We start from the raw sequence: 27,955 nt of genomic DNA, 5'->3' as shown, positions 1-27,955 counted from the left end.
AGGGAGGGTGTGCGCCAAACGAGATTCTTGAAAAGGCCGTCCCACAAGAGACGTCTCCTCAGAACAATCTTTCACTGGGAATCATGGAGTCCATCCTAAAGATCGTCTGCATCATCTCCGCGCTCTGCATCTCAGGTAAGCCGGTGGTTTTCTCGTCCTTCGAAGAGTTGGCTTCTTAGGATCTATCTCTAAAAAGATACCAAACGATTTTATATTATCTTAGAAAGGAAATATTTCGAGTTTTTATTTATCGTGTGCGTAATGGAATTTTTATTTAGAATAATGTTTAATTGTTATTTTTAATAGCTCAACATTTCTTTTTTTTATATAAATAGAAGAAATACATAATTTTAAATCATTAACCATTTAATCTATAATGGAACTTTGCGGATTCGAAGTTGAAAGAAGTATAGAACAAAATCGATTTATTCGCATTGAGAAATCATTTGTCTAAAAATAAGCTTATTAAGCTAAAATTATAAGTTTTGAAATAAAAAAATTACATCAAAGATATTTTTAAATATTTAAGAGTTTTATAAATAAATGAATAAAACAAAATTAATAACTGAGTAAAAAATAAATAATTATAATTAAAAGTTTTAATAACATTAACGAAAAAGTAAGTGATTTTAATGAAGAAAGAAAGACTATACGGAACGTACATTACGTCCAAAGTTTCAAAACGTTTTAAAATTAGTGAGATTTTTTATTGATTTTCTTCACTGAATGCATTTCATAAAAATAACGCTCTGAGAAAATTAAAGAAAATATAAAATTGTTTTCTGACCATCACTTAGGATATCAGATACAGAAGTATTTAGGTAACAGAAATAAATAAAAAATAAAAGAATTTTTATAATTTTGAATCTGAATTTATCAAAATAATTTTAACCTCATTCTTAAGTTTAGTTGAGTTTTAGTTTTGTTATATTAACGTCCCGTTTTGAAGCAACAATTGGGCTATTTTGGGACGAACCTCGTAATTTTGAACCGTGGTCAGATGACGAGGACGACACCTGAGTTGGCACCCCCCTCTCCACACCAACGGGAGGCCGTTTGGTCAGGATGGATTTAACGTGCAACAGACCCTCTTACACGATGGTTCTTCGGTGGAATCGGGTCTCGAACCTGAAGCCCTCCGCTTCCGAAGCCGAGACCTTACCAATAGACCACTGCCGCCTAAACCTCCTTCTTAAGGCTGACTCAATAGTATAAACCAAATTACAAAATTTGTTGATTCTATTTTTATTCAGTGATTCTGTTTCTATCATGTTTGAAACGCATTTTGTATTTTTAAATTAAATTTATGCAATATTTATTATAATTTTTTATTTTATCCCAAAAATATTTTCCGATCATGTGACTTTGTACTTTTATTTATAAATGTATAAATTTGCATTAAAATGTCAGTTGTAATAATTCTTCACAATATATGTTATAAGTTAGTCAATGTTAAATTTAATTCATTAAGCTAATTGAGCTAAAAGTAATCAAGCCGAATACCATGTTATTCTAAATTCTTCTTTAAGAAGAAGCAATATTTAAGAAGCAAGTGATTTATTTTATTTATTTCCATAGTTATATTTCAATATTTTATACATCAAATGCGTTATAGTAATCATTTATTTTAAGACTGAAACATTTAACTTTTTCCTCAAATCATTTTTTAACATAGTATTTTCCCATTATTTTCGCACTAAGTTGTAACTTTAGAAAAAAAGAAGAAAGTTAAGTTGAAATGGAAGACGATTGCATCACTTTTTACTTTTACTTTTTACCATTTGTAAGAAATAAAACGCATAGATGTTTAAAAATATAAAATGTGTTTTTATATGACGATTAGCACTGATCAAATCAACAAAACTTCCCAGAAAACATCTCTGTTCAGAAATTTTTCCTATTGAAAGTATCTGTGTCAAATTGTCATTTTTGTCGTCAAAAATATTGTTTCCCTGGTATTTATTATAATAATATGAAAGGAATAGAAATTTAAAATTTTAACATTAGTGCTTTTTAAGACAAAAAAAAAAGTATTATTAAAAAAAATTAATGAAAATTGAAATTTATGGGAAAATGAATTTCACATATCTAAACACACTTTTAAAGTAATTCATAACAATATCAAGCGTCTTGAGTCAAATGTTTATGCTTGGTCAAATTCAATAGCAAAAAACTAAAGAGTGAGAAAATTTGCAAATTATCCACAGCATTATACATAATGGATGAAAGAATAACAAGGGGTTTTTATAAAAAAAAAAAAAGATTTAAAGGAACTAAATGCGATCAAGAAAGCATAATTAAAATTTTTATTTAGAAAAAGTTTAACGATTAAATTTACCAAATATAATATTTTGAGAAGTGTAGAAGTTTCTTTTTCATGAATTCTTACTCAAAATATCTGAAACGAAAAAAAAAAAAAGAATAAAAAAAGTTGTAATAATACTGAAATTTTATTGATAAATTAGGAAAATGTGATTAAAATTCTTAACTAAAAATAAATATCGTTTGCTTGTTATTAAAATAAAATTATTTTTATTAAAAATTATTAATTTTAAGCTGATGCAAAGCGATAACATTATATAAAATTTATGAAATGAAATAAAAATAACTTCATTCAATGTTTCAGCATTGTAAAAATATTTAAGAAAGTATATATATTTCCTTCTACAGTATTCTTAAAATGTTCTTTTAATTTATTAAAGAAGAGAAAATTTGTTTACCATGGTTTTATAAAGGAAAAAAAAAAGTGAATAAACGATTTGACGGAACAATGAAATTTGTTTCAATTTAATTACAACAATTAAAAGTATTATTGCAAACCATGAAATAAACTGTGTGACATTTTAACTGGTATTATCAAAAGTGTAGTTTTCGAATTTTCAGGCAATGCAAAATTCCTTTTAGTGCAATAGTATTTTCATAAGTTATTGCGAAAAACTGCAAAACCTCAAATTTTTAATAAATTGAAATATTAAAAAAATCGTTTCAAAGTATTCATTACCCTTTTCAGAATTATTTTTTCGCCAAATCCTTTCAACAGTCTGTAAAGCGCCAACAGAGAGGTACACACGCGCATCCTTTTATTTTTATTATTTGTAAAAATTATACAACAGCACCTTTGAAAAGTGTGACTCTAGCTTCTCGAATCCATTCACCTGTGCAATCTGGCGTGTTCACCTAGTGACAAACAAGGTTAAACCGATTGTTGTTCAGCATACTTCTTTTTTTTACCTTCATTTCGGAGAAATGACTTTGTTGTGGGACACGGAATCATCTTTCATTTGGCAATATAGGCTATGAGAACGATCATTTATTTGCGGTTTGAAAGTTTTTGCATAAAAATAAGTTGCAATATGATTTATAAGAGGATTACCAAAAGGAAAAAAAAAATATTTAGTTTAGTGACCCTTTCTCACTGTCGAAAAACTGTTTACATCATTCACCCATTGACCTTTTTCTCATAAGATGTATATGAACACGTGTGGACATAATAATTAGAAACTATTTTTATCGAGGAAGGGAGCAACTTGATATCTTAGGGTCACAATTATAAAAAATAACTTCAAACTATTTTTCAGAGTTATTGTAACAGCAGTTGGAATTTTATGCTACATTTTAGGAACAATCTGACAGAGATTTATGTATATCCTGCGGCTATTATATTTAAAACTTTCGGAGTTCCCAGCGTTACTCGATCTTTATTATCAAAATAATGAAAATAAATGGTATATTGTTTTATAAATAGCATAGCATTTATTAATATTAATTTATTGATGAGATATTCCTCAAATTTTGATTAAATAGTTTACAAATAATAATAATTAATTTTTTAAAAAGTTGTAAAAGACATATAATCTAATCGTTGCCCAACAGTCAGTTTCACACTCATTAGAGATTGGTATATATTTCGAAATGGGAAAAAAAATTAAACGACTTAAACAATTATAACTTTAGGTATTCTAGTCGATAAATATACTGATGAAATTAAGTCTCCTGAAACAATCATATTTAGCGAAATATCTTTGGCAAACCGATATTTTAAACAAAAAAAAAAAAAAAAAAAAAAAAAAATCCACTCTTTTAAAACAGAAGTAAACAGAGTTTTGAAAACATAAATATTCTTATTTTAGATAATTTTAGACTATAACAATAGTCATTTCGAGGGCGATCTTCCAATTAACGCTCGGCGGTTGCTCGCATAGTAGTTGACTGACTTAAAGTAATGAAACTCAAGGCCACATAAATCAATGAATTTTGGTCACAGAAGTATGGAATATTTAGGCTTAAAATGCTTGTGTGTCAAAAATTACCTACTGAATATGATTAATAAAACAAAGGGACTACATAAAGCTTCATAATTTTTTTTCATTTATTCATTCAAATAAAACAAAATATAATCTTTTAGTCATTTAATGCTCTTTTAATGACTGGAACTATTTGCTTATCTCTAACAGTTGATTTACGATTTCAAATATTTTAACCAAATGTTTGGCGCAATTTAGTCAGAAAATGCCTTTTGTGCCACTAAACTTCAACAACATAACCATCTAACGGCATTGGAATTAGCTATTTTGTCACGATTAAAAAAGACATCCTGTATAGCAACTTTTCAATTATCCGTTTTACATTCTTAGGCCCATTTGGAGGAATCTTTATGTTTTGGAGCCATGGAATAAGAATTTCGTTTTAATTGTTCCATTCGTTAAAAGTCTTTCAATGATTCCGCATCATCCAAAATAGAGATGTATGAGCTATAACTCGTTTACCATAATTATTTTTGTTCAATAGTCAGACTCATGCTTGATAAGTTTTCACCAAAATTGCCCCAACCACTCTGAACATGTTACCCTACACATTTCAGGTATCATTCTACCATAGATATCCATCCCTATCCTCAGAGATTCATCTGAGAAGACTTATCCCCGCTATATTTTTAGCTTAAATTCTTTGAAATATAGGAACAAATATTCCCGAAAATTGGATCATTTTGAATATGCATTTAAAAAATATCACTTCTAGGTAGAGATTTAATGTTGATTTATTCATAGAACAGTTTTATTCACCAATGAGGAACATTTCTACCATTCTTCCAAACAACTTACATATATTATACATAGATTTCATGTTTCTATGTCAATGATATTTTTCTGAAAATATCAACTGTTAGCTACATCAGTTAATAATTTAATTAATCCAACTCGCACTATGACAACGTTTTGTTGAATGAAATTTCATTATACTTCGTAATAAAGCAAACTATTTGTGAAAATGTGGATTTTTCATTCTTCGTTTAGAACCAATCACTATCTCTTCCAATCACATGACAGATAATTTTATTTTTATATTCTACTCTGAAAACACATCTGTAGCTTGTAAATTGAATGCTAATGCAGGTAGGATAAAAATAGTAGCTTTATTGGCGATCGAAAAAGACCAGTGATATTATGTTAAAATGAATTGAAACGAGTGGTAAGCATTTTTTACCATTCTTTTGTCCAAATTTCCGTTATAAGAGGAGGTTTGAGATTTCTTCCATCTTGTTATAAAGAAGATTACAAAATTGCTTAAACAATAAAAACTTTTACGAGAAAACTTTTCAAGAAATGTTATTTGTGTTTCTCAACATAAAGCGCCGCTTAAAAAAGATGAGAATAGAATTTAACTAACTCCAGGACTACGAAATAAAAATTTCACTTCCAACTAATTGAAAACACAAGCTTTCTCGTCATTAAGTCGTTTATAGATTGTGTCGAAGGTGGAGAAAGGTGAGAACCCGTTTCCGATGTGGGACAATAAAGTGGTGAAGTCAACCCCTGCTTGTGTGCACACGTGGATGTTCCCATATCTAGGTAAACAAATCCGAATGTCAAAGGCGGTGACCTGTGCTCAATGCATTTCCTAACATAGTTAACATACCAGCACGTGGAAGATCCTTAATTTTTTTTACTGTAAAGTTGATCACAATTGTTGCTGTCATATTGGATTAGAAAGTTGTTGGATGAGAGTAATTTGTCGGCGATGGGTGAAATGTTTTCTTTTCCTGTGATTGATGTCATACAACAATGGTGAAATTTATTCAAATGCGTAGGCAGAAAATGACAAATGAACGATTTTAAATTGAGGCTTTTGTACAGACATTTTAAATGCCAAATCCTCCTGTTGAAAATGGCTCTAGAATATAGGAATATTAATCCGAATCTCAATATTATTTTCTTTTTGTATCAATTATTTCCCGATAGCTTACTATTGGTCATAACTTTCATTAAGAACGAACATTTTCAGAAACGTGAGTATTTAATTCATATTCTGGGTGGTAATCAATCGTTTGCTGTTCTAAATATCTGTTAGCATATTATTTTTGGCGACTTTCTTGGGTCTTTTCTCTTTTTTGACCAGCTGGAAGCCGCTTTTCTATTAAAGAAATATTAAAATGGACAGAGGGACAGGAATATTATCTTACTAAGTATCTAGACTTATATAATAATTGTGACTTCAAATATTGCATCTGTTTTAGAATCCCTGCCATTGCTCCTCAGTATTAGGAAATTCTGCTTGCTAAATAAAAATCATCAGAGATCTAAAAATAATCGGAACCGTTATTTTAAGTTCAATTCTTTGTAGAGCCCTATAACTATATGAGTTCTTCTTTATTCGTTATTATAAAACAAAGTTGTTGTTCATATCAAAAAGAGAAAAAAAACGATTGCATATGAAATCATGATTTACAACGAGCGTGAATATAAATCGAAAAAATCAACAATGAAAAGTTTTGTTGTAAAATATACTTGCAATATATTTAAGAAACCCGAGAGTTAACAAAGTGCCAAACGTTGTGCTTCTAAGTTCATGAAGATTATCATGCAAAGTTATTTGAACCGTTTTTTTTCACCAATTTAAACAATTTTTTCACCGATTTAGACGATTTTTCCCACTGATTTAGACAATCTTTTGAATGATCCATGCAATATGCATAACACAATTTGCAGATTGTATGCCAACCTATATATTATCTTGTTAAAATGATGTAATATTCAGTTAAAACAGTTATTTAATGAATTTTAATAAAATATTTAGAATCAAAATTTTAATATTAACAATTTTCGCACGGATTTCCAGAGAATAAAGACCTTCCGAACGTTCTTTTTTAATAATGATTTTTATGACCCCGACATTTTTCTGTGCAACTCATTTAAGAGCTCCTACTTTAAAACAACGAGTATTGAAAATTAAGTGGACAACCAGAGTAACATTGAATTTTGATATTTCTCTGAGGTCAAACACCGGACTTCCCAGCATGCAACAAGTCAGACACATTTCTTTCGCCACATGCCGGGTTTTTAGTGCATTTCCCACTACTAAGCGTACCGAAACGGAAGTACCCATCGAAAGATGATGTTTATGACAATGACGAACGCTTTGTTTTGTTTTTCGTGACCGGGCTGTGCACACGCCTCGCATTAGAAGGGAGACCGCCCGTGGAGAATGCGCCGGTGAAAATGGGTCAAGAGAAATATGTGGGTTTTCTTCAAGACAACGATCTCTTCTCTTGGCGACGGAAGAAGATTTTCTTCAGGTGACGCCTCAGAAGGCACTTTCACCTGTTGCTCGCCCCACTGACTCGCAGGCACCGATGCACTGGGGTGGTGGGTCTTTATTATAGGAGGAATTCATCTCAGAACAGTATTTCACTTCATCATGCTTCCCACACTTACGATTTTCACACCACACCTGTTGTTTAAAGCGGGGGTGCGCTAACTTTTTCAGCGTAGGGAATATTTCTAACTTTTTCAAGGTGTTGCGGTCACACAGTGGTGTAGCTGTGGTGAGCTAAAATAAAAAGTCTACAATATTTATTATAACTTAATAACAAATACGGAATATGTACTTACCTGCAGAATTACAAACATTATAATGGTAGCTAAGTATAAACATAATAATTGCCACAGATATAATAATATCAGTTGATGCATTTATTATAAAACAATTCGAAATACATTAAAAAAATATTTTCATCTGAAGTCAGTTCTCGTAGTTGTAGAAGACTCAGTCTGCATGCTGTCCGCCAATCTCGGTCCATAATTACTAATTACTCATCTTCCACTGGATTCTAAGTGGTCGTCTGCTAGATGGGAAAGATATGTTGTCTGAATTATAGTCATCGTTGAAAATGCGGATTCACACATGTAGGTAGAGCCAAAGACCGATGTTAAATGATATGCAACTTTTCTTTTAAATTAAGATACTTTACTACGTCCATTATATTCCAAAATTTATTCTTATTTTCTGAATTAAGTAATTTTAAATTTTTGTCATTTTGAAGGAGAAAAACTTTGTTTTCTATAAGACATAAAGAGAATATATAATTTATATTAAATCCGTGTTCCATAAATACGTTTCTTTTAGTATGAGCGGGTTTGGTTTTAGTAAAGGCGGTCACCCCAAAATGTCTTGGTGATAAAATTATCGATCCCGGTCGACTTAATGCCCACCCTTGATTTAAAGGAATTGGAAACATTTTTAATTTCAAAAAAATTATTTTTTAATCTTAATCCAAAAACATTGCAGTGATTACAAAAATATATAATTTCGATAAGTTTGAAAAGTCGAAAGTTTATAAATGGTCCTTTAATAATGAATTTAACTTAAGCTCCTAAAGAAAAAAGATAAAGGATAAAAAGATAGAGATGTTTGCCTTTTTCGAGAAACATGTTTTCTTCATACTTCGGTACGCATAGAACAACACATTCTATGCATTCCAAACATATGAAATTTTTCGCAACAACATTTACAAACATTATGCACCTGTTAAATATATGTTTAATTTTTTTCTGAGTAGAGGCATTAATCTTTATAAGTTATTTGTCACGTCAAATATCATATAATTTTTTGATTTTTAAGTAATACGACATTCACTTTCAAAATTTTTATTATTAGCATATTTAAATGAAAACAAATTCATTGTAATTATTAAGCCTTTGTTCTTTCATTTTGATAGTTTTGGAATGATTTTACCCAAAAATAATTTTTTTGAGCATACTGATTTGTGGTTATGAACTTTAGAGCTATCATAATACATTATATTTTTCGAATGATTTGCTATTAAATAACAAATGATTTATGAAAGAAATATTTGTCTACTGTTTTATATTTAAAATAAATCAATCGTTCCATATTTCCTAAATTTTCTAGCAGATATTAAATTTTACTTGCGAAAAAAGTCTCCTTTATTTACATCTAAAATTTCGGCAATTTTAAAAATTATTGATAATGTCCCAGGTCCCTTGGTCCCTTAAGATGGTTAAGACAATTTTATTGAACAGAAGTTAAGTACTCTGCAATAATAAGGCTGCCTAAGCGTTTTTTATCATTTCTTTTTTGTTTGAAATAAAATTGTGCTAAAGAAATCTGCTGCTTAAAGAAGAAATTATTATTTATATGTATTAACTATAATATCTGATCTGAAACTTTATTAATGGGCATGACAACTCGCAACTTTTAATTGTCCTACATTTTAGAAATAATTAATTACGATTTTTCCGCTTTAAAAACCTACTATTTTATAATTATCAGAAAGGATAAGGGTTGATAAAATTGTTCCTAAGTGTTCCGGTATTCTTTTTAATTCAATATACATTTTGTAAGGTCATCTGATTGAAAAATACGGGAAAGTAGGAAAGCGAACCTCTTTCTGTGTTGCCTATTATATTTTCGAAATTGTTAATAATAATAGGAAAAGTGTCTCACATTTATTTTTGATATGCCAAAAATAACGAAAGTTTTTCAGAATGTTTAAATCAGGGACTAATTTTTTTAACTTAATTTAAAGCGTTCTAATGAATATTTCGATAATTGCTGCTAAAAGAGTTTGTTATGGATAAATGAAAACATCCGAATGATTTTTTTCAGGGACACAGAATTTGCTATTCAGTTACATGGCTTACAAAGGAAGGAAATTTTCTTTATTCTATGAATCACGTTAATTTTGATTTTATCTTAAAAATAATTATTTATATAAAAATTTATATACTACACTTTTAAAACTGTCGAAAAAGTATAAAATAATTTCTCTTAACCCCATGCAAATTTTTTCTTATAACCCCATACAAATTTTCAGGGCAATATTGATTTAATAATTTTTCTTATTTAAATAAATATTTTCTGCTTTTTATTCTCATGTGTGTGAAATCCGCAATAGATTTGAAACTAACTTTTCGATGAATTATCAATTTGATGTGACGCCGTTTATAGGTAAGGAAAGATCGATTGCAAAATGTGTAGCAAACAGATGGAAAGAAAGTGAGTTAATTTTATATTGTCATCTGACCCAAGTATAATGTTTTAAATATGTACTTCATCGGAAAATTAGTTTAAAATCAGTTTCTGAATTTAGATAGATAGACAGAAGAAAAATGGTTTTAATAAAAGCTTGTTAATAATGAAAAATGCTTTAGTGCCGTTTTTTACGTTGTCTTGTACGACGCATATAAGAAGAAAAAGTACAGCAATCATTGGAAAAATGTCTGTCTGTCTTGATATATATATATATGTTAATTATATGAAAACTTAACGAACTAGACAAACGTGATTGATGTCTAGTACGCATATACGCATATATATTAGAAATTTGGGCAATATTTCGTAATCATGTGTTCGCTGGTTTATGCAAATGTTTAACATGGGAAATTAAAGACGCAATAAGTTTTGACATATGATTTTATTTACAAAAATGTAAATCTGTATTAAATTTTAGAGCAAATCAATGGGTTAAATGTTTATAGAATCTGATAAAAGAAGCAACTTGTTAGATTAACGACATTTCGTCATGGGGTGTAGATTTGTATAGTAGTAGTGTAGATTTGTATAGTAGTAGTATAGATTTGTATAGTAGTAGTATAGATTTGCCATTTGGTAATGTAGATATTAAACAAAATTCTACTCTAGGAAGAGATATTTTTCAGAAATATATATTCAGTTTATTTCCCTATAAGGCGACACTGAATACAAAACGTTCGATATTGTAGAGATATGCAAAAAAGGCGAGGAGATAATACCCTCATTTCTCTATGAAGGAAACGTGTTGAACTCTGCTGTTGACCGTTGTAAAATTAATTCATTCTTATTTTTCATTATCAGAAACATAGGATGAATAATAAGAGAGAATCATAACTCAAACAGGCGGAACTAACTGCAATAAAAAATTACGTAATAGATTTTTTTTCAGTTACCCTGTGAATTTCAGATGGGGAATTTGAATGTTTTCTTTATTATGGTAGTCTAAAATTACGTATTTCATACTCAGAGTCATTTAGCATTCGTTTAGTGTAACTCTAATCACTCCAACGGAATGACATTATGAATAGCAGGGGATCTTCAAGGTCTTACTGATACTGAATTATTCAGGTCGCAATTTTTTCCAGAAAGACTATCTTGTAATACGAGGTAATGTCTCGAAAAAAATAATTAAATACAGAGATATAAACGGAATAAGTAAAAAATAAATAAATTGAGAAGAATAATTAGTTCTCAAGCGTTTAACTATTAGTTGTTGTGAAAGCCAAATTATTCCAATAGAAATAAAAGTGCCTGAATTAATAGTTTCAATCTGTTGATAGATGATTCAGCTTATATATAAAACTTACAATAGTTTTTATTGACTTACATATTCATTTACTCAAAATATTTTTTTTTACATCTACAATCGAAATAAACAAATTCAAGAACAAAAGTGCAGATGAAAAGCAAACGATTTTTTCCGTTTGGTAAAAAATTATTCGCAGATGACTCAGAATTGTTTCAGATTGATTTATCACAAAAACGAGTCAAATAATGATAACTTTAAATCATGAATTTATTTTTTTCTATTAAATTTTTAATCATTTTTTTTCCATTCAGAATTTATTTAATGATTTCTAAATAATATTATGTAAGAGATATTTTTAAATACATGTTATGTTGATATCCTTCATTCAGTTAGAAAGTTTTGAACTAAACTTTTCCATCATAATATACAATCCTAAACTTAAACATGATGAAGATACAGCTTCTAAAATATTCCAAAGTACTGTTTTTAAACAGCACGACTACAATTAAAATGTTTAATATGTGTAAAATGTTAACAAAACGTTAAATAAAATGTTTAAAATGTTTCTCTTCTATGATAAAAATTGCTGTTTCCTAGACAATTTCTTTTATATTTTTACATAAAGATTTCAACTGGTGTTAGTGGTTAAAACTAAATTTGCTTATGTATTATGAAATCAAAAGCTTGTGATTGCAATCAAAAGATTGTGTGAATATAAAATTTTATATATTTTAAAAATTATATAAAATTATCTTTTTAGCCATGGCTTTTTATTGGAGGAAGGGTTTATGTAACTTTGATATCTTTAGCTGACATCTTCTAGAAGATATTAACTGGCTTGCTAGTTTTTCCACTGCTTCAATGGGTTTTTACATTTATTTTTTAAAAAAATCAGTAGGAGAGTGGTCATCCTAACACTAATTAAAACACTTGTGTTTAATTAAATTTTATACAGTTTTTTTCTGATTATTCTGGCTTTAAAGTTCTTTAAGGAAATTTAAGGGCACGTAATAGTCAAAATAACTTTTTATGAGATAAACTAAGGGAATGTAGAAACTTCTAATTTAGATTTGCATCAAAAAAGTTAGATTCAGGGCATCTTTTTCGTGAGTAAAAAAATGCTTAAATATTCTATCCAATATCGTTACCAATCATTTTTTCAACATGCTCTATTGTGATACGGTCACAGAAAAGAATTTGCAATATCTTATTGCGAATCCGGTATTTTTAGAAAACATGGCCCCAATTGATTTTGCCCTCCATACCGAGGAGCATCCACCTTTCTTATTTATCCTTCCTTCCCCTTTACTTTAATTCCGCGAAAAACAACTTTTCATGCACAGGAGTTTCGAAATTCCACTGCAATGATGGCTCGACCTAAATTGAGCATAATGGGTTATTAGTAGAATGAAAGCACGTGTAAGCAGCCTACATGTTTGCTTTCCGGCCTTTATTCCAAGATTGTAAAAGAACAGCTTTTACAGAAATACTTTGTAAAATATATTATTCGTTTAATATAGTTAGTCCTATGATTATAAACGTATCCTCTTAACACTTTAGTGTATCAATAATTTAAAAAAAAATGCCATGCCATAATTATGCCGTTAATATGTAAAAAACAAAATTATAACATAAAAAAAATCTTTCTTTTACAGAAATTTATTCAAAAAGATCCAATTGACGATAATCGTGAAAAAAATTTCGATAGAGCTTATTAAATTAATATGTTTTCTCCATTATAAACTATAAAATCATGCCACCATTTCAATAACTTATTACATTTAAAAGTACAAAAGCAAAAGATACATCCTTTTTTTAAATATAAATAACTGTATATTTTGTGGCGTTTTTTTTTTTTTTAAAGTAATAAGTATTCTTTTTTTTTGGGGGGGGGGAACCCTTTTTTTATCAATGTTGTTTCTAAAGAATATAATTTGTCACAGAATGGCATCGTTTAACAATGCTTCCTAGTTTTGTCATTGGGTTTTACTATTTTAAGGTTTACATCAAAATACCTTACATCAGGTATAAACTATTAATAGAAATATTTTCAACAATTCATTTACATATTGTGATTGCCAAAGCGATAGTGTTAATCTTGAAGTCACATGATTAAGACGAAAATATTTTTTAAATCAAAATGTTCATCACTTTATCTCATTTAGAGAGAAAAATTGAACTTCGACAATTTCAAGAAATTTTTTTAATCGCATAACCCATAAATTATTATTATTTTTTAAATCTAATAACTGTTTAAAAGTCAAGCAAATATACAAAATCAAGCTTGAAGCTTAACCACGACTGCTGTCTTCTGGTTTTATTAGAAAAATGAATGAATCTTTAGTCTCTCACTTAATTTGAAGTACTAGTCAAGCTTGATTCTCACATTCTCATGATACTTGTTATACTGGTATGACAAAAGAAAAGGACAATCACATGATTATTTCTACATGTTGTTTCATAACAGCTTATCAATTTATAAAACATATTTTATATCTTAACTTTTAAGAGTTCATTTTATTCTTTATTTATTAGAAATGGCTGAAATATATCGAATTTTTTTTATTCGAATTTGCCGACATTCTATTCTAAAATATTGTATTAGAACACAAATATATTGTACAATATTGTGTGATATTAAGTAATATTTGCAATATAGAATATTTGGACTGTAGAATATTAAATAACAAAATATCGCCCAATATCGTAAAATATTGTGGAAATTATGTGCTACTTGGATATGATAATACTGAATAATATAATATTGCACAATATTGTCAAATATAGTGCGACATTCAGTGCTACCTATATTTGATAATGGTTTAAGGTTCATTCATCTCTCTTAGTATTATTTTATTATTTTAATTATTGCACCGCTAACGTACACACAAAACATTTCTTAATAGCATTACAATGCGTGTATTTATAGTAACGATCAAAACCATAAAAAATATTGTTGTAAAATATAATTAAATTGTTTTTAAACATTTATTCAAATTAGAAAATGAATGTACAGAAATAAAATTGGTATCACTGAAGAGCCAGGTTTTAAAATTTTAAAGTAATGTAAAATTTGTATTTGTATGATAATATTTTTTTGAAGGTAATCAGAAAAAAAAACGATTACATTGCGATTATTTTTAATTATATGATTAATAAAAAATTTATAAGGTCTTTTATTTAGAGAGCATATTTCAAGGAAAACGTAATTATAAGTTATACTTGGTAAGTCTAAAATTGTCTGCAGAGCGTATTTGAGTCATAGGTACTATGAAAAACACGCAATTTACATATTATAGCATTTAGCTTATAAATATCAGATTAAATTGATGAAAATAAGACCTTTTTTTCTACTAATACAGTTAAAAGTTAATATAAAATATTTTTTACATTTTAAAAATGAACTCATCAATCAATAATAGGGCAATTAAGGCTTGGATGATTCAATTAGACCAGTTAGGGCAGTTAATAATAGGGTATGATATTTGAAAGTATTATTATATCGGAGATGGTAAGCCGTTGGAGACAATGCTTTATTAAACCATCAATTCTTGGATGACTCAAATTTTCATTTAAAGTTATGTCAGTACATGGCTAGCGGAAAGATCATTGATTTGATTGCAAAATTTAAATGCAAAATATCCGCCTTCAAAACAGACCCAGAAAGCAAAAGTAAAATCTGATTGAACGAGTCTTCTCACGGAAATGGCGACCTTGCCAACCAATCGAAGGTCAGATAACAAGAGAAAGTGTCTACCTGGAGGATAATATCTTAATAATGTCTGATTACTTTCATTTATAAATACCTGAATGTTTTTCCTTTCGGACCTTGAAATTCAATTTCGTGACATGTCTGAAGATATCATCTTTATTTAAAAAGGGACACGGAATATTTCGATTTTATTTTAGAAAAAAAAATTAAATTCTTTAAGACGATTGTATGATGTAACAGTTTAAGCATCTGCATAATAAAGCTTTATTTGTAAAGTAGATTTTCTAAACTATTGTTACAGAACGCAAAAAAAAAAAAAAAAATGTCTGCGAAATATTGATTGTTTTTCTCTTTAATGAAAACATTTCGCTTCTGCGAATTAAATTTGATTTTTAAATATTTTTTTGTAAATAATACTTTCAAACCTTCGTAAAATATTTTCCATTTCATTTTATATTTTTCATTATAAATTTTTTTGAAGAAGACTCAATTCATGCAACGCCAAAGTATTTGAAATCTATTTTCAGGCATAGCCCCCATCTCCGAGGATTGTTCGGTGGAATTCATTGCTATCGTATTAACCCAAACAAGTAAATCAATGATTATTTGAATTAACGTACATCTTACATCATTTGCAACTTCTTAGAGATAATAGCCATTTGGCGGCAGTCCGAAAAGCAGATTTCTACCGCTAGAATTACTGACTGAGTAAGAAAGTGAATTGAAATGGAGTTATTTTTTCATTAGAGTGTTTATTGTTACCTAGATGACTTTCATAGTTCTGTATTCCTTTTGAAGACTTATTTGAAAGTAGATGGACTAGTGATTGTATGAATTACTTTAGCAGTATTCTGTCATAAGCCATTTTCTATCACAGAATAGTTACTATTATACTAAAAAGAAAAATTCAGTTCGCCAATTTGTCTGAATACTTAAATTTGTTTCCTCATCAAATAGCAAAATTTATCGGAAAATACTTAATTTTAATAATAATAAAAAAATTTAAAGGAATTCGAAACATCGTAGCAAGATAACATTTTATGTTTGATTCGTCTATCTTTATAATACTTATAAACAATTATTACTAGATATAATAATTATAGCACGGACACACACACACACACACACACACACACACACACACACACACACACACACACACACACACACACACACACACACACACACACACACACACACACACACACACACACACACGAAGTCTTATAGAAAAGTTTTAAAGGTTAGATAGCATGATGGAAGCTTTTGTTGATTACGAATGGAAATATATGGTAAAAAGTAATTGAGCGGAACTGAATACAAGCTTAAAGCTGATATGGTCAGCAAAATTGTATAATAGAAGCACTTCCCTTTTAAATTATAATTAATAGGATTTTTTTCGTTTAATTGAATATGAGCAAAATTAGTAAAATTGCGTAGTAAAAAAGACTGTACATTGGGAATAAATGTCCTTTGATTTTCACTTAGATAATAACTAGTTTGAAATTTTGTATTCATGAGTTCACCATTTATATTGCACACTGTGAGGTACTACATTTTTCTACCTTCGGATTGCGCAAGGATTTATTGTTGAGCAATTTATGTTCTCGGAAGATGGTAGAGTATCTCCTGGAGACAGTTCCGTTCCCCTCAGAACCCGTTCCCTGCCCCTGGAGTGTTCGGCCTTCGAATACAGTTAGCACGTGTGAGGCAGTATTGCACAAGCTCCCTCCTCTTCTCTTCAAGGACACATGGGAAAGTTAAGGAAATTAATGAACATTCAATGGTGGGGAGAGAACATATTTTTTAATCCGTTTCTCTCACAGAAATAATAAACAGGTGTTTCGCGATCGGCCTGAACTAGTTCTCAGCTGTGGTAATAGCACTGCCTTTTTTTCTGAGAAATTTCGGCAACTTATCTCTTTCATTGGCAGATGAATTAGAAATTTAAATGCAGGAGAATAGACATTTTAAATTGTAGTTTTATAAGTACCATACATTTGGAAATACGTTTTCTAAATTCGCCTGCTTCGGAAGTTTAATTTTTATTTAAAATTAATTTTACGTAGGCGATTGTTTATCTTCTGTTGTTAGATTGTTTTTCATGCTAAGAATTTCCAAAAAATATTTCGTTTAATCAATTACTTAATTCTCAGTTTCTGCTTGATTCAATTTTTTATTTTCTTACAACTCGAGTTAAAACATCATATATGTAAATAGTCAATATTCTTAGTGGTTTTAATTTTTTAATTTTGTAAAGTTAGCATTTTCATCTGTCGTGTGTAGTAGATCTGACTACACTAAGCCCGAGGTGGCTACTGCATTTTCGAGAACTTTTTAAAATTAGAAATATTAAATAAAAATGAAACATTATTAAATAAAATGAAACAAAATTAAATCTTATAGTAAAAATTTCATAATTCCTAATTTTGGAATGGTTTCAGCAGTCTTCTTTATCTTGAGCTAAATGTAATATTGAAATTGGAATGTTAAATATGCTAAGGCCTAAAGATATTGTTAATTGTAGCATACATTTGGTAACAATTAATAAAGAATTTTTCCAGAGTTACTACTAAATTTCCGAGTTTCGAATGAAAGTCTGACACATTTCTTAACTTTTAGTGTTGGATATAAGAGAAATACATGTACAAATTTTTTGGTTCAGTTTATTTGCGAACTCCTACTGTGTTTTGGTTTTAACTGTCCTCAATTTGCAATCTAATAGGTGGTGTCATTAGCATATCATTAGCAATTAGTGCAAGAATATTCTAAGATATTTTATATGATTTTCTTCCATATATTGAATGTTTAGAATATCTTGAAAGTATTGTAGCAATATTGAACAGCATTTTGTACTTTTTTGAGTAGTATTCATTCAAGGTTCTAGCTCAACCTTTTGGGATATGCGTATGTTAACTGTTCTGCGTGCCTGAAATAATGCATTAGCTTAACACACGTTATCTGAAAGCAAATATATATGTGGCAATTAATCATGCCAACTGAAAAAATATGAATAAGTCAGCTTGCGTTATAGGCAAATGTTCAGTCGTTGGAAGGCAGTGGCTTGATAACTAGTATGTATCTGTGTGGATGGACTATAGACGCTACTTAGACGCAGTCTTAGGGAACATCATGGAAATAGGACCTTAGTGTATTTATTTGAAAATGAAAAAAAATAATGCCTTAATTCGGACACCATTACACTTACTACATTAATGAATAAACCGGAGAATACACCGGTCACCAATTACTATTATTTTTGGGCAAGGTTTCCTTAGATTATGAGAGTTTTCCTACGTATACCAGTTGGAGTGATTTCTCCAAAACTTCCATGCTTAAAGGTGTAATCATTTTACCTCTCCCCCCGCCACAAACAAATATGGACCATGGGTAAGACAGAGAATGCCTTACATGGTGTTGGCGTACAATAACTGCGAAACTTTAACCTTTGACGTAAATTTATCATTTTTACTGAATATGCCATGTGATTCTTGGCGATTCATCCTTGGCGTGCGGTTAATACTATTTGTTCTTAAGACGCGTTTTTCCCCAAAGATTGAAGAGAATTGTATTTTTAGTCACACAATCCCATACCAAATTTGATATATTTAATTCATTGCGCTTTTGAGTTATATCTTATATTTGATTCTGGTACGATCTGAACGTTTGACTCCTTGTTGGATTTGGCTCAAAATTGATAACTTTCTACACTATAGTAGTTAAATCTATGAACTGATATTTTTTACTTCTATCTCTCTTCTTTTTGTGGGTATCGTGTTAATTGTAATCGAACAGCCGAATAGCATACTTTCTCTGAACGAGTTTTGATCAAAATTTGATAGAAATCTACCGATTTGATGTAACGACCACATACCAGACTTCATCCGTTTAACTTAAAAGATTTTTGGGCTATTTGTCACAGATGTAGACATTTAGACAAACAGATGTGAGACAGACTTTTTCAAAATTATGTTTTTCGAACTAAGAGAGGTCTGAAACATGAATATTCATCAAAATCTCGAGTTCGAATTTTTTGACAATCGCAGTACTTTCTCTTTACTTTGTATGCAAGAAAGTAATAAAACTCTAGATAGGTGAGATATGTAATAGCTGTCGACAATTTGGAGACCTCTCAGACAAAACTGAAGACGGATATCACACAAAAAGTCAGCTATATCTTTTAATTAAGATCTAATTACCTGTCTCCATTTCTATGATAATGCCTTTTTTTAATGTTCATATAGTCCTACAGAAATATTTTGCTGTTAATATAACTTTATACTTTCAAGCATTTATGAAATATCTTAATTTTAGTTCATACAAATATATTAAGATATTTCAAGAATAAAAATTTCTGTTGAGCATTTATTATTAAACGTTCATTATTAATATTATTTTGAATTCTAATGTGAACAATTTTTTTGCAGCGGCTTTTGCCCAGCAGGGAAAGAGCAAAGACATCTGCAAGACGGAAAATGGCTTCTTCCCCCACGAGGACTACTGTGATTATTACTACGAGTGCATTGATGGCGTGCCCTACGTACAGGAATGTCCCAATGGACTGGCTTTCGCAGGCATGGGAAGGGGGCTCATAGACAAATGCGACTATCCACACAGAGTGGGATGTCCCGACCCAGAAAACAATAGGATCATGGGGCGTAAGTGAAATTGTTAATCACAAGTGCTTTTAGGAATATTTTATTTTGTATAATACAGCCAGCCACTTTACAGATAAACTGCCGGGGCTTCTTATTATATCATATAACTTGTACAATTCATATACTTGAGCAATTCCTGTACATATATAAATTTATTTATTTCGTTCATTTCGGAAACGGCTCTAACGATTTGGATCAAATTTTACATTTAGGTAAGGTTTTGTTTTTTAATTTTATCTATACAGATGTCTTTCCTGGGGGAAAAAAACGCGATTTCACACACACACACACACACACAAAAAAATCGCGTTTTTTCATAACTAACTATTAGAATCCTTTTTCTATCTGCTCTCATGCTGACAGGGTCATATAGCGACACCTCGGACATAGTTTTATCATTTTTAATTTCATCAATAATTTCAAAAATATTAGTAATGGTAAATAAACTGTAAAATGTATACTGTTATATAGCAGATTGCTTCGACTAACATGTTAAACTAAGTGTATTTGTGATTTTTTAAAAAATATAAAAGACCTGTTCACATGTAGGTAAGATTGAAAAGTATTCATATGTAATAAGTATGTGATTCGTAACTAAATATTTCCTCCGAAAAAACACGATTTTTCAAAAAAAAAAAAGAAAAAAAAAAAAAAACTGCCGAGCGGACCTTGTCTTTCAGACATTTCTATTTATATGTAGTGACCACCAAACAGGATGAAAGGAAAATTTTCTTCCGATTTCAAAATTCTCTTTTATTCAAAAATCAGCATTTAAAAGTGAAATAAGCTGCAAGATTCTCTGAATAAATTCAAATTTTCACCTGAAAGCTTAAAAGTTTGGTTTTACGGAGAGTCATAGTATACATCCATTCCACTCTCGAAACTTCCTGCGATGCTACAACATTAGTTAGAAGAGTAAAGCTGCAGTCAGGTACGATTTGAGAGAAAATTAAAGCGGACTTAATATATATGGTTAGAATTTCCTCGAAATCTAGATAATCAATAATTATTTTTTTAAGTAATCTCTTCACTCTGTATTTTTGATAAAAATAAATTGGGCCGAAAAAAAGTATCACTTACATTTGCGAGAGAATAAAGTCTAATAATTTTAAGCTGATCAAATATTATTGTTAAAAAGAAAGTGATTTTGATCAATTTCAAAAAGTAGCATGGTTGCACCATCGGTTTTGCTATTGCATCATATTTTAAGAGATTGCTCCAATCTCGTATAAAAATATGATAAAAACAAATATAGTACATTTTCACTGGTCACTGCTGTATACATTTATGCGGAACCAGCAGTATGAACTTGATTCATATTAAAAGAAAGATTCATAAATAGTAAAAAGAAATCGATATTAATGTTTACCATGACTTTGAAATTTCTATTGTAAATTGAATCAAAAGATATCACTTGGCACTAAAAAACATTTAAATAAAAATCCTATTTTTTTCTTTGCAGAGCCTGCTAAAGGCAGCGCTCCCTGTGCCTATTTGTTCGGTATCTATCCTCATGAGAAGAGCTGCACCCGTTACTGGCTTTGCTGGAACGGCACTGGCACTGTCCAGATGTGCCCTTTCTCCCTCCTCTACAACGAGCAAGTGCACGCTTGCGACTGGCCCGATAAGGTGCCCGGCTGCCAACAACATCCCCTCTGCAAGGACGCACCCAGCGGTTTGAAGGCCATCGAGGGATCGTGCGTGCGATACTGGCAATGCGTCGGAGGCTATCCCAGGCTGCAGAGGTGCCCGGCAGGTCTGGCTTTCAAACAGGAAACTCTCAGATGCGACTGGAACGGTAATGTTCCGGGATGGTGAGTATAGTGACATGCTCCTGTTTTTCATAAATTAAATCCTTTCGTGTTTTTTCCCTTGTATAGAAGAGAAAGTAATACATATACAACATATATTTCACCACTTCTGCAATATTTAAACTTTTCAAAAATATACTTTCAGTGTTTTATGTAATTTAGGCAATAGAATTCAAACCCTGGTAGCACAGCCTATTGTACAATATTATGCGATATTATATTATATTATGCAATATTTAACAATACTATACAATATTTCGAATATTATTTAGTATCATACAATATTGTTTAATTTATGTGTGCTAATAGGAAAATGAAGTGTTTAAAATTTTTTGGGTAGTAGAGAGGATTAAGAAAAGGCAGGAACATATAAGAATACACGACTTTAAAGGTAACCGGGTGAATTAAAGGCGACAATATGAAAACTCTTTCTTAGAGATATTTTAGACTTGCACATTGCTAAGTTCATTTTTATGAGAAGTGTTCTAATTTCTTATTATTTGAAATTTGGAACCCTTCACAGCGGCAGTACATACTTTGTCAAACCTTTTGAAAATATCGGTATCTCACATATATTTGTCACAACGATGGAGATTCTTGCGACATTTCAGTATATTTGTACTTTTCTATATTATATATATGCTATCAGGAAATAGTGGAAGTGGAAATCAATGGAAATTGAAAAGCAGTTTCCTCTGATTTCATCAGTTTCACCTACAAACTGGAGATATGTCAGACTCATTTGCTACTTAAGAAGTATAAGGTTCTTTGATCAATGGAAGATGCCATAGTTTTTCATTGCTGCGAGCCCTTGCTAGACTATATGTGAGCAAACCTTTTTAGATGCCCCCTCTCCCTCCAAAGAAATATGTGACGAATCAACATAAAGCATTTTTAAAAAAATATCAGAAAAACCTTATTTAAAAATTGTTTATTATTAATGCGGTGAAGGAAGAATTTCTGAACGTTTCGCATAATCTTGTTCGAATTGGCATGTACTGGTTATTTCATTATTTTAATTATTATATCACTTTTAAAATATCTGAAGATAAACCGTTAGGGCTCCTAAACGGGGTATAAGTTGGTTATAATTATGCTGAAAGTGAAAATAGACCTACTAGCATGAATTAAATTTATGTTGTTTAATGATACTATCATTAGACAAGATATTCTAAAAACTAGAATTCAACAATCAGATCATTCTGATATACTTCTTTTAAAAGACAATTTTTTGGCTAACTATATTTTTTCTGTTTTTTAGTGTGGTAACGCCTGAACCAGAAGAGGTAGAAGACGAAGATCTTCAAGACGAAGTTCCTCCTCCAAGGCGACCTGGAGGGAACCGTCGAGTGACGGCAGAATACGAAGTTCCTCCTCCAAGGCGACCTGGAGCGAACCGTCGAGTGACAGCAGAAGACGAGACCATTAATAATTAAGATGTTCTCGCCTTATCCATCTGCAAGGACATTTTCCTATACAGCCTCATTGTTACAGACTGATGCATACAGCTTTCCATCCGCACAAACTAATGATAGGGTTAAAGATGTTTCCACAATGCATATTCTTAAAATCTTTTTAATTCAGGGCTTCATTTCTTCTCTCTGGCGATTAGCATTAGCCAAAAAGATTTTTCGTTACCCCATTTCACATCCTGAAACTCTTTTTTAGACCTTAAGTTAGAAATCAAATAAGAAAAATGGGACATTATTTAATTTAAATTTAAAAATTATTCTACTAATTTTCTACGAAATCTTCAAGTTAATTTTAATGAATAAGAGTAAAGAAAAGAAAGAAGGTTGCTTGAGGTATTTTCTTGATCCTAATTGATTCGCGGTCTTTGTTTAAGAAGGCCTGTTTTACACCGGCAAGTATTGAAGTGAATTGTAATGTCAAAAAAGGAAAGAATGGTTGCCAAAATGTTCACAGAGCTCAATTAGCACCTGGATATTTCTCATGTTATGTTACATTTAGGAAGCACTTTCATAAACAGATCATTTATCGCTGAGAAGCAATTCCTAAGTCACTCGTCACAGATGTTAATGCCAAATGTTGTCTACATTGGTGCCACAATCTCAATGCCTGCTCTACCATTAAGTTGAAGACAATTATATTGTCATATGAATCATGTTTCACACATTTCCTTACAACTGGATGAGCACATGTTTGGAGGATACCTGCACAAGTATATGATTATAATTGTCTCTTTCCAATTATCAGGTAAGGAGTTGTATCTCTCATTATATGGACAACCGTGTCATGGGTTTCTGTCATTCCAGTTGTAAACCTAAAAGGAAATGTTGCTGGGAACAGTTTTAGCTGATCTGATCCATCCTGTAATACAAACTTTGTTTCCTACTGGAGATGGAATTTTCCAGGATGATAATCTTCCTATTCATGTATGTTTGATTTGATGTACATGGTGATGAAGTGAAACGTCTGCTTTGGACTGGACTGTCCCCCAACATCAATATAATCAAACTGATAAGGTCTGACAGAGTGTTCAATCCAGAATCAGTGTCTTCCACAGATCTCTCCCAGAACTTCCACAATATCTACAAGAAGAATTATACAATATTCCTGTACAATCTATTCCTATTTGTATGATTTTATTTCCACGGATATCCAAGTTGTATTGCATGCCAAAGGTGGCCTTATGTCCTACTAATAAAGATTTTTGTATTCTTTTGTGGTGTTTCCATTATTTTGATAAACATCTGTAACGATAAGGATTTGATAACCATTTCTCACTATAGACAAGATGTTTCTTCTTTGCCAGTGTTCATTGTGCTTTAGAATTTGACTTATTTATCAGTTTAAATAAGCTGTACATGTTAATAGATATATGCACAATGTACTTACTTTATTTCGTTTTTTGGTCTGAAAATTTTCTAGAGTAATCACAGTTACTATTTGTTACTACTTACTTTGTTATACTTATATATTTGCATTTAGCAAATCCTCAAAATTGCACTTTGAAGACTGTTAAACTAAATTCTGCTCATTTTTATTATATTTAAAGTAATACATTAGGATGTGTTGTATTATGAAGCATGTGTTAAAACTAAATTCTGTTCAATGCCTTTAAATTGATTAAGAATTTTTAACTAGTATTCATGATATACCTGTTCAGTAATGTCTGTACTGTCAGTCTGTGTTTTCGTTGTCTTTTACTGCATTCAAATAAATAATAGTTAAAAATAAAATATTTTTACAAATTTATTATTAATTCTTATTTTTTAATTTCTTTTGAAATGAAACTTCCATATAAAATTTACCAATTCATTTTAAAAATTAAAAAAAGGTAGGGATTAGAATAAATAAAACAATGAAGTGAGTTGAGTTTAATAAACTTTCTCATAAATTATGTTCGTACATATTAATTGTTGTAATCTCTTTTTACAGTAAAAGATTAAAGAATTAGAAGGAGACAAACCTACCGTGAATGATGATACTGGAACAGATGAGGAGACCATTCACGAAGAATTTTATTCTGTTTTATCTTCTATGGAAGGCAAATAAATGCAGAGCTCCATTTACCCAAGAGTGGGGAGAAAGAGCATTTCATAGTGCTATCATATTCTCCACAGATGATAGGATCAGACAGTACATAATTTACAAGATGTTATGGCAAAAAAAAAAAAGTCTTTTTTTATCTTTTGCTATGTGTTATAACTTAAGTAGCTGTCTGTTATCTGGTCATCAACCATTGGATATTTTTTATATTGAGAAATTTACAATTTTGTTTTCTAATAAATTCAGTTTATGAGATAAGTATGCAAATTTTAGGGATAAACAAAATGAAATTTTTCATATCTTTACTATAGGTATTAAAATTATATTTTTATGACACCAAGGAATAATTGATTTAAAGAAAAAGAAATTATTATAAGTTTTTTGGGAAGAGTGGTTTTTTTCTTTCTGACTTAGTTTCATTTTAATGATATTGTATTTTTCATAGCAATTAAAAGTCTAAATATGTCCTGTTCTCAATGACTTCTTTTAAAAAAATGAATGAATTTCTTTATTTATTATTTGCATACATTAAAATAAAAAGCATCACAAAAAAAAACCCCTGTCATGCAAAAAAAAAAATAAAAAAAAATACAATATTTAAATCAACAATCTCTTTAGATGTAATTTATTTAATAACTGAAAGAAAGGGAGGGTGATATTTCAATATATATTTTTAATATGTGTAGCTCCGTCCTTTAAGCCAATTTTAAGGTAATGAGGTTAGGTATTGTAATATTAAATAATGTATAAGTCAGCCATCTAACTCTCCGACGCGCCACGAAGGCACACGGATTTAAACCATAAAAACTGAATGACCGCACCGCCGCAACAGCAACATTGGCGGGAACCGTGGTTGAGTCCTAAGGGCCGTCACTGGCCACGGTACAACCCTCCTCGAAGGAAGTACGTCCCGTCATCGATGGGAGGAGTCAGATCCCCCACCTATTAGTGTACCCTCCAGGGTGGCGAGATCCAACCACCATGTTTAAGCATCTCATCCTCATTTCGAGGTGCCCCCCGGGGGGATTTAAATAATGTATAAATACACTGTCGTAATTTGAATTAAAATTTTGCTTCACTACCTGTAGTATTTTTCCCTTAGAAATGTTTTATGAAATGCTTGTAATACAATTTTATTCTCAGGTGAAAGTCATGTTTTGCAATCGTCTTTGTGATCAAATGAAACCATGAATGATCAAATGATCTATGAACTTTTTTCTTGGATGGACATTGTAAATTTTCAGATAACAAATGTAAGGTAGTGTAACTGTTATTATTGTTATCAAATTTCTGATTATAACGTAATTTTGCTAGTCAGTAAATTTACTTTGTGATAGATTTAAAAATGATTTTACCTAAAATAAATGTTAATTCCCCATATTCTTTATTTCTTAAAAAAAAAAAGGAAGAAAGAAATGTGCAATATTAGAGTTGTTTCATTTTTAATGATTTTTAAAAAAAAAATATTTGTTTTTGTTTCATAGAGAAATGCTTTGAATTGTATGTATTCGTCAATTTTTTTTCTTGATGGATTTTATTATATAGAGATATTACTGATTTCTAATTGTGCAAGAAAACCCAATTATATGAATAAATATTTTAAAACTAGAATGAGTCTATATTGCCTTTTTTTCCCTATAGAATTTTGCATGATGCATTTATATATACTTACTTGAGTTATTCTAGAGTATTAATTTGTCACTTAATAATGTAACAATCTAGACATTTTAAGCAATGTCATTAATATCAATTACACACTTAGACAGTATAAATTTTTGAAAAATTATGACATCAAGTTAGTGCTGTTTAGTACACAAAGAAAAGTGTAAATTTTATTGTTTTATTTTTTTCCTGAAAGCAGTAGCTGTCATTAATTTTGGTTCTCTGAAGTAATTTTTGTAAAACCATTTATTTAAAGTCATAATAAAAGGAAGTAAGGATCCCATTCTGGAAATTTCCATAATATATCTAAGGCTAATAATAACCAGTTTAAATTCTTTGTTAATGTTAACTTGAGTACTTGTAGCATAAAAATGAATTATTTACTAATATTTTATTGAATGTATTTGAATTAATATTTTATATGGTTTTATTTAGATATTCTCATGGTTATGGTGTTAAATTTTCTGACCTTCAAGAATATATTTTACCTGACTACAGGTGATTATTATTTTTCTTTATTACATTTTTCTTCAATTTTTCTTATGAGAATCTGAACTCAAAATCCTTTATATAATCAGATCTTGATTTTATGAGATTGTACACATTAGTATTTGGATATCAATAATTTGGATAATGTTGTAATATTGATCACAGAAATATTCTAAAATATGAAGAATCAATAGAAATTTTGTTAAAAATCTATACTTATATAAAGCTCAATGTATGTGTGTGTGTGTGTGTGTGTTGGCACTCTACAGGCCAGACCGTTTGACCTACAGCTACCAAATTTGGTACATGTATACCTTGGAGGTCGGGAATGTGCCATCTGGGGTTCCTTTTCTTGAATTTTTAATTAGAATTTTAATTATTAATTAAAAACTAACTTTCCCGCCAAAAAAATCTTTTCTTTTTCCCCACATCCAAATGAGTAAGGCTTCAGTTTTACCCCCAACAGTAATGAGGCTAGGCTTAACATTTTTCGGCCGATTATTTCAAACGATTCTGTTTATTTTCGTAA

The 27,955-nt window shown here is 30.1% G+C and overlaps 1 protein-coding gene across 1 annotated transcript; it reads left to right on the top strand.

The window, feature by feature from the left end:
- Positions 1-24,447, top strand: LOC129972686 (protein obstructor-E-like). Its single transcript, XM_056086907.1, has 4 exons — positions 1-135; positions 19,721-19,951; positions 21,414-21,765; positions 23,024-24,447. Exons 1-4 carry the CDS (start codon positions 84-86, stop codon positions 23,196-23,198), a joined length of 810 nt encoding a protein of 269 aa, XP_055942882.1. The 5' UTR covers positions 1-83; the 3' UTR covers positions 23,199-24,447.
- Positions 24,448-27,955: the final 3,508 nt, after the last annotated feature.

Source organism: Argiope bruennichi, chromosome 6, assembly GCF_947563725.1.
Source record: "Argiope bruennichi chromosome 6, qqArgBrue1.1, whole genome shotgun sequence".
Taxonomy (NCBI): Eukaryota; Metazoa; Arthropoda; class Arachnida; order Araneae; family Araneidae; genus Argiope; species Argiope bruennichi.
This window is presented reverse-complemented; position numbering and strand designations above follow the sequence as displayed.

Coding starts and splice junctions, on each gene's coding strand:
- LOC129972686 (XM_056086907.1), top strand. CDS start 84: ATGGAGTCCATCCTAAAGATCGTCTGCATCATCTCCGCGCTCTGCATC. Junction 136..19,720: donor CTCCGCGCTCTGCATCTCAG/GTAAGCCGGTGG, acceptor ATTTTTTTGCAG/CGGCTTTTGCCCAGCAGGGA. Junction 21,766..23,023: donor AACGGTAATGTTCCGGGATG/GTGAGTATAGTG, acceptor TCTGTTTTTTAG/TGTGGTAACGCCTGAACCAG.